The following is a 7,852-nucleotide window of genomic DNA, read 5'->3' as shown; positions in this document are numbered from 1 at the left end:
GGATCGCAAAGTAACACAGTGGTGGTGGTGGTGAGTTATATTGTACATCTCTTCGTTGTGGGAGGGATTTTTATTCTTTTACATTTCTTATTTTTAGTACTCTTTTTCCAGTGGTTTACTCGGGAAGCTTCAATTCTTCCCCCCTTCCCCCCCTGTCTTGTCTCGTCTTGTCTTTTTTCTCTCTTTTTTTTCTTTTAATGGCTAGTAAATCTTGTTATGAAATCTATTTCATCAAGTGAGTGCCTTTTGCATTCCAGCGCAGAGAGAGAGAGAGAGCGAACGAGCGAGGTCCTTGCTATAAATCAAAAGAGAAATTGCGCTGATGGTGTATTTAGCAAATGAAGAAAGTTGGAGGTGATCCTCGCTAAACAGCTTGGCTGTTGATTGCCAGCCAGAGGCCGGCGCAGTTGAGCCGGGAAGAGAGGAGAGAGAGCGCGCGAGCTGGGAAAGGAGAGGTTTTCTGGCTGGTTGGCTTTGGTTGTGGCAAACCCAGCAGGAACCAGCCTCCTCTCTCTCTCTCTCTCCCCCTCCCTCCCCCCCCCCCGGCTTCTTCTTGTTTCTCCCCCCACCCCCGATTTTTTTTTAAAAAAAATTGCTCTGCCAACACCCGCGGAAGGTGGAGCTTCGTGGCGCTGCGTCGAAGGCGTCAGAATCCTCGATTTCTAACTTAGCATCTTGGCAGGACCTTTGGCGGAGCGCGCAAAGGGAAGGGGGGGAAAGAGAAGGAGAAAGAGAGAGTGAGAGCGAGCGCCCTTCTCCGTCCAACGGAGGGAGGGAGCAAGGGGGGGGGAGAAACGAGGAGAGGGAGAGGGAGAGAGAGGGGGGAAAAGGAGTCGTTCGCCAGAGCGTCCAGCTACATCTCCTGCGCTGGGGAGGCAGCGAAGAGGGGCGCGCGTCAAGCTAAGGGGCTCTCCGCCCGCCAGCCCCGGCTGCAGAAGCGCCCTCGAAGGCAAAGCTGCTTCGACGACGCGAGCGAGAGACCCGCACACAGAGGCGGGCGCTGCTCTCGGCGGCGGCGGCGGCTGTGCTGGATCTCGCTGCTGCTGCCCCGGCTGGCGGTTATATGTCTGCTCCTGGCCATGTCGTATCCTCAGGGTTACTTGTACCAGCCGTCGGCTTCCTTGGCTCTCTACTCCTGCCCGGCGTACAGCACCAGCGTGATCTCCGGCCCTAGGACGGATGAACTGGGCAGATCGTCGTCCGGTTCGGCTTTTTCCCCTTACGCCGGCTCCACCGCCTTCAGCGCTCCTTCGCCCGGCTACAACTCGCACCTCCAGTACGGCACCGACCCGGCGGCGGCAGCAGCAGCGGCGGCCGCTTTCTCCTCTTACGTGGTAAGGGGTGGAGGGAAGATTGGATCGGGGCAGAGGGTGGGTTTCTGGAGCCGGAGCTCAGGGGCAAAGACTTGTTGAGGGATATGGGGAGCGGGGGGGGGGGGAGGCGTGGAGATACACAGGGCTGGTTGCTTGAGGTTTGGAGAGGTAGCCTTGCTAGAGGCGAAAGACCAGCATGAAAAGAAAAGAAAAGAAAAGCGAATCTCAGTCTATTAAAAAGAAGAATTCAAGGAAAGAGCAGCTTCTTTCTGGCTGTCGCTCCTTCCCTCTCAGCATCTACCCAAATGGACTCTGCCACATTGTCTGGAAATAAAATAAGTTGCAGGCATTGATCCGGTCCCCGCTCACGTTCATATCATACTGCAAAAGGGGGACCTTCGGCCGAGTTCAGTGGGACACGTTCTCCCGAGAAAGCCTGCACCAGAGCGCAAGCCGTCCTCGGTGCATGTTTACTCAAGAGTAAATCTCACTTGGCCGAGAGACCCGCTCGCGAGGCTGCAGCGATTGCACCGCGAGCCTAAGCGCGTTGACCCCGGAGCCGACTCCACTGAGTGACTCCCGGTATGGTGTAGGGGGCGAGGGTGTGTGTGTGTGTGTGTGTGTGTATTTAGGATTGCAGCTTTGATCTCGAAGGTGCTTTGACGATCGGGTGCTTTTCTTTTTTTAATTTAGAGGGAAAAGGAGCGAGATTCGCAGCGAAGGACACTAGAAATATGCCTATCACTTTATTTACACGGATGTAATTCCGATAGTAACACTCCTCCACCCGCCCCCGCCCCCACGACTTGCAGTTGTTTGAATTCAAGTCAAGCAGTTTAGATGCTCATCAGTTTGGCTGCCGGAGAAAGGGGGGGGGGAGGAGGAGAGAGAAGAATGGAGCGCTTCTCTGCTTTTTTTCTTTTTCCACTGCTTTAAATTAGACTTCCCGAAAATTGTAAAGCTATAATCCCATCACAGCAAGCCGCTTGAGACACATTACTTTATTATTATTATTATTATTATTATTATTATTATATTGGCATAGGTACAAAAGGAGATTCGTGACTTTTCCCCCCCCAAAAATGTAAATCTCCACATATTCTGTGAATAGACACCTGTAAAGGGCGATTGTTTCAGAACTTCTGTCCAAACCTTTCAGAGTTTCACAATGAAATAAGATGGATAAAGCAAATTTATCCGGTTCTGCTTTCTCTCCCTCCCAAAATAAAATGTTTAGGGGTTCCCCTTTCCCCCCAGCCAGACTTGATTTCTTATTCTAGGAGGATTCCCAAGATAAATAATTCAGTTTTAAGCAGGCGATTTAGGCCTCTAGGATTGAAACCGATGTGAATCCGAAGATTTCAGTTTAACCCCGGATCAGGCTTGTCAGGGTCCCCCCCCCCTTCCCCGTGTGTGCGTGTGTGTGTGTGTGTGTGCAGATATTAGCGCTTGCGTTCTGCCTGGTCACTGTCACGCTTCCAAGCGAAAAATGGTTTGTGAGGGCTTCTGTGAAGGGTTGCATTCAATTAGAGGGGGAGGAGGCGGAGGTGTAATTTGTTACTGTTTATAGCTGGATAATATGGCATAGATGGAAAGTGGAGTAGCAAAGGTAACAGCGCGGAAACCTAGAAAGTCCCTGTGGTCAGATCCACTATCTGGTAGCGTCTAGACGTTAGGGGATAACGCGTGTTTAGATTGCAAAGGAGTCATTCGGATCTCCCCACCAAGTTTGGTGGCACTCAAACTTCTAGGCCAAGTCTGTTAGTATTGGGGGTGAGGGATGGGGAAAGAGTCCACGGATCTGGTCCAAAAACCTGGGGCAACATTGAGATTTCTTGCCATGCCGTTACCCACAAGCGCGAGAAGATAGTTTGAGTTTTCCAACGCGTGGATGCCAAGAACGATGTAAGGAGATCTCCTTCTCACCCTGGGCCTGCTTCGCCTCTCCTCCTCCTTCTCTTCCTCTCCTTCTCATTTCTCCAGGGTTCACCCTACGACCACACCCCCGGCATGGCGGGTTCTTTGGGGTACCACCCTTACGCGGCACCCTTGGGATCCTACCCCTACGGCGACCCGGCCTACCGGAAGAACGCCACGCGGGACGCCACGGCTACCCTCAAGGCCTGGCTGAACGAGCACCGCAAGAACCCGTACCCGACCAAAGGCGAGAAGATCATGCTGGCCATCATCACCAAGATGACGCTCACGCAGGTCTCCACCTGGTTCGCCAACGCCCGGCGGCGGCTCAAGAAGGAGAACAAGATGACCTGGACCCCGCGGAACCGGAGCGAAGACGAGGAGGAAGAGGAGAACATCGACCTGGAGAAAAACGACGAGGAGGAGCCGCAGAAAGCGGCGGAGAAGGGCGATCCCGAGGCGGCGGAGACGGGTAAGCGCCCCACGCTGGGTGGGAGAACGGGCGGCGGCGGGGGGGGGGGCGGACTATGCTCGGAATCCCGGGTCTTCTGCGTGCAGGACGGGGGGAGATCGCTGGGCCCACCCTGGGGATAGGGCCTGGGCAGAGGCCGGAGGAGGAGGAGGAGAGACGTCGCGGGGATTCTGTGCCGGGCGAGCTGGCTAGCGCCTGTCTGAGCCCTGTCCGGAAAGGGAAAGGGGGCGTTGTGCGTGTGCGTCTTTTCTTCTCTGGGGGCGGCAGACGGAGAAGCAGAGCTCCGAGACTCCTGACCGGTTGTGCGTGGTGTGCCTCCCTCGCCTTTGTCCGCAGGTGCCGCCGCGGGAGAGCCGAAGTGCGCCGCGTCGGGCAAAGAGGCCGACGGCGCCTCGAGCGACTCGGATTGCAAAGGGAGCCCCGACGAGGCGCTGCCCAAAGCAGCTCCCGGCGCCTCGCCGCCTTCAGCCCACGGCCTGCCGCCGGCCGGCCGCCTCCTTCTCCAGGCTCACCAGCAGCAGCAGCAGCAGCACCACCAGCACCAGCACCAGGGCGGAGGCGGCGAGGAGCCCCTGCCCGCCCAGTACAGACCCCCTTCGACGGACCTGCACCCCATCTTGCCCTCCAGCAACGGCACGTCGGTGATTCACTCGCCCCAGGCGCCGCCGCCGCCTCCTCCTCAGCAGGCGGCGGCGGCAGGGCAGGGCCCCCTCTCCAAGCCCAAACTGTGGTCCTTGGCGGAGATCGCCACCTCAGCGGACAAGTCCAAGGAGGGCGGCGGCGATGCGCCCGCGCAAAGTTTGAGCGGCGCGGGTTCGGGGCCAGCCCCGACGGCGCGGTCGCCTTCCTCCACGCACTGCCCTTTCCCCAACGGCGCCTCGGTCCTCTCGCGGCCGCTCTATTACACCGCCAGCCCCTTTTACCCGGGCTACACGAACTACAACTCTTTCGGACACCTCCACAGCAACGCGGCGACGGCGGGCAACCCCGGCCCCCACTTTAACGGATTAAACCAGACCCTTTTGAACAGAGCGGAGGCCTTGGCTAAAGAAACTAAAATTCTCAGAAGCCAGTCCCAGTTTGATCTTAGCAAAGATTCGCCTTACGAGCTGAAGAAAGGTATGTCGCATATTTAATCTTGAGCGTCTTCCGAGTTAAGCCCTCTCCAAAATCGGACTCCCTCCCCCCCGTTTGGTGGACTCCCTCCCCGCTTTTATCTCTCCCCCCACTCCCGACTTCTTCTGTTGTCGTTTTTAATTTATTTACAACCAATTCAGTTGGGATTTTGGCAGTTATTTTATTTTTTTACATTACAGAGGGTGGGGGAGGGAAGAAGGAGAGATGGAAGGAAGGGGAGAAAAAAAAAAAAAGCATGAAACCCGGGCCACGAATATGTCCATCAATTTTATAATTTATTTGAAAAGGCAGAAAGTAAACAGCTTTTAGGAAAAACAACAACTAAAGTCTTAAAAAGAACCTCAAGATGGGGGCAGGGAGAAGAGATATCCACACACATGAGAAAGGGAAAAAAGGCAGAAGGAATTTGTATGAAATCTTATTCTGTATATTTAATGTAGCTTTTTTTGTATTTAAATTGGTAACACAATATCTTTGAAGTAAATTATTAAATCCAACCGCCTGTACAGCCATTAATGTTGGTTTTTTGGTAATATATATATATATATATACACGCACACACACACACATTTGTGTCTTTTCCCAAATTGTTTCATAGTTTTAAAATCTATATATATATATACAAGTTTAAATTAAATTTTTATGCCTATTGAATTAGTATTATGATATTATTACCCGACGAGAACAACTTTCTTAGGGGAGGGGAAGGGGAGTCAAACCACTTTATTAGGTATTAAACCTCAGATGTCATTTGATCTAGCTCCATTCCTATACTCACTTGCCTGGGAGTAAACCCCACTGAAATCAATGGGACTTACTTCTGAGTAGACATGTTTTCACTGTCTGTTATTAAATCAAAACATAGATTTAGTCATTTGTTGTCACTTAAAAAAATACAAATCACTGTTTGTTGGCAAGGCAGAACCAATGGGGGGGACGCCCCTAAAAAGAAACATTTAAAATGAATCCCCCCCTTTTAAAAGAAAGGTGAAAGACTAATTCTAAACATTGGCCGAAAGGAACTTTCCCAAGAGAAAGAGAGAGTTGTTATTACAGAGGTGATTTGGGGAAAGTCTCTAAATTTGGGATACAGTTCAATTGAAAGATTTGGGGTGGAGAAGAAAAAAAGAAAAAGAGAAAAAATGTACAGGGGTGAGGAGAGGAAGGCGATCAAATAGGCGCAGATTACTGACATCTAAAGGGGACAGATGCTGTGCAGGACAGATGGCCAGGACGGATCCTACCGGCGCCTATCACTGACGTTTAATCAGTTTGGGGTGGGGTGGGATGGGGGGAAATCAGTGGTTTTGCTTTTCACGTAGGATGAGAGGCGGTGGACGTAGCTCTGCAGAGCCAGCTAGCAAAGGGTCCCAGGGTGAAGCCCCTCGCATCTCCAGCTAAAAAGGATCTCGTTAGCGCAAGGCTGGAGATTTCTCCCAGAGTCTTCGGGCCCTGAGATAGATGGACGGATGGGGCTGGGCTGGCTGAGCAGAGAGACCGGCGACTTCTAATTTCAGCCTACTTGCCCCTCTGCCGATCGCCTCCAGAGACCTAGTCCCCTGAATGTCGACAGGCGTCCGTCTCGGTGTCAATCGGGAGTGTGGCTCACAGTTTGGGATGGAGAGCAACCGTCGCATGATAATCCGAGGCGCTTTCTTGGGGGCTTACCGGGAAACACACACAGACACACACACACAGGCGCAGGATGGCAACAGCGTACCGTCCCTTAACCTAATTACTTCCAATCAGTGTCGGGCTTTATGCAAAGCAGTCAGCTTCTGAACTTTGCTAATGAGTTCGATTTTATGCCAGATTTATCTCTTATTACTATTTCAAACGTCTGCAGAGTTATTGCAGAGAGGGAAGGGGGAATACATATTAAGATAATACACTGGGGAACCGAATGTGTCTCCGTGTTCGTGTTTCTCTCTCCGTGTATGTATTAATTCTTCCCTAAATTCAGTGTGTGTGTGTGTGTACAGTACACAAACACAAGAGAGACAGACAGAGAGATCTCCCTGTATTGCTATCTTCAAGTTTAATGTGATTAAATTATTCCCCCTATTGGCAGCTCTTTACTGCAGAAGTAATTGATGGGGGGGGGGGCTGTGTGGAGATTAGCACATACAAATGAAGGTTGAGGAGGGTCGCCCTTGGATTGCTTCCCAAATTCACAGGTAGGTGTCACACTTGTACCGAATTTCAAACCTAGTCCCTCATCTTTGAAAGTTGTGTGGATTTTATGCCTCCACCCCCTCCGCCTCTAATATAGAGTGAAAAGAAGCGCTTTTTCAATTCGAGAATATCCACAGGCAGGTTGGGGAGGCAGGGAATGCAAAGAAGGAATGCTAAGAAAGGGATTTCCGATTTGCTAAATCAGTTGGAGCCCAGGAGATTTAATCTCTGTGGTTCTTCATTGGGTCTCTCTCTCTTTCATATACACACACACAGGCGCTGTCACAATTATTTTTTTTTTTGGGGGGGGGGGCAAACATTTACTTTCAGTTCCCAGTCTTCTTGGGTTCCCCCCTGCCAAGTTAGTTTAGAAAGAAGAAACTAACCCACTACCATTAATTAAGGTGGTATTGGATGTTAACGGAACTCTCTTCTGGCAAATAACACACAACCAAATAATAAGGATATTTCTCTTTTCCTGTTCCTAGTTTCTCCTGTTAGGAAATTAGTGGGTATTCCATCACTGAACACATTTTCTGGGAGGTACATTTAGTTCTTAAAACAGATTTATTTGGAACCGAGTTCCATGCATTTGAACAGATGACGATGGAATATCATGCATTTTAGAGGGACTACATCTTATATGTTAAATCGCGCATTGAAGCTAGGATCTTATACACACTTATAATATAATTATATGCAATAATCTAGAAGCATTATTGAACTCAGTAGGGATTACTTCTGAGTATGTGTGTGTAGGATTGCACTGTTACCTTGAATTAAGTCCCATTACTTTGGAATATGCTTGGATTACACTGTTAGTCTTTCACTTTGAAGT

General features: G+C 50.9%; 1 protein-coding gene across 1 annotated transcript; it reads left to right on the top strand.

Moving 5' to 3' along the window:
* Positions 1-322: 322 nt before the first annotated feature.
* On the top strand, positions 323-5,951 carry IRX5 (iroquois homeobox 5). The gene is made up of 3 exons (XM_084812407.1): positions 323-1,334; positions 3,297-3,702; positions 4,039-5,951. Exons 1-3 carry the CDS (start codon positions 1,080-1,082, stop codon positions 4,836-4,838), a joined length of 1,461 nt encoding a protein of 486 aa, XP_084668533.1. The 5' UTR covers positions 323-1,079; the 3' UTR covers positions 4,839-5,951.
* Positions 5,952-7,852: the final 1,901 nt, after the last annotated feature.

This window comes from Heloderma suspectum, chromosome 8, assembly GCF_057233095.1.
Source record: "Heloderma suspectum isolate Gila_16-S chromosome 8, 16-S_ref, whole genome shotgun sequence".
Lineage (NCBI taxonomy): Eukaryota > Metazoa > Chordata > Lepidosauria > Squamata > Helodermatidae > Heloderma > Heloderma suspectum.
This window is presented reverse-complemented; position numbering and strand designations above follow the sequence as displayed.

Coding starts and splice junctions, on each gene's coding strand:
- IRX5 (XM_084812407.1), top strand. CDS start 1,080: ATGTCGTATCCTCAGGGTTACTTGTACCAGCCGTCGGCTTCCTTGGCT. Junction 1,335..3,296: donor CCGCTTTCTCCTCTTACGTG/GTAAGGGGTGGA, acceptor TCATTTCTCCAG/GGTTCACCCTACGACCACAC. Junction 3,703..4,038: donor TCCCGAGGCGGCGGAGACGG/GTAAGCGCCCCA, acceptor CTTTGTCCGCAG/GTGCCGCCGCGGGAGAGCCG.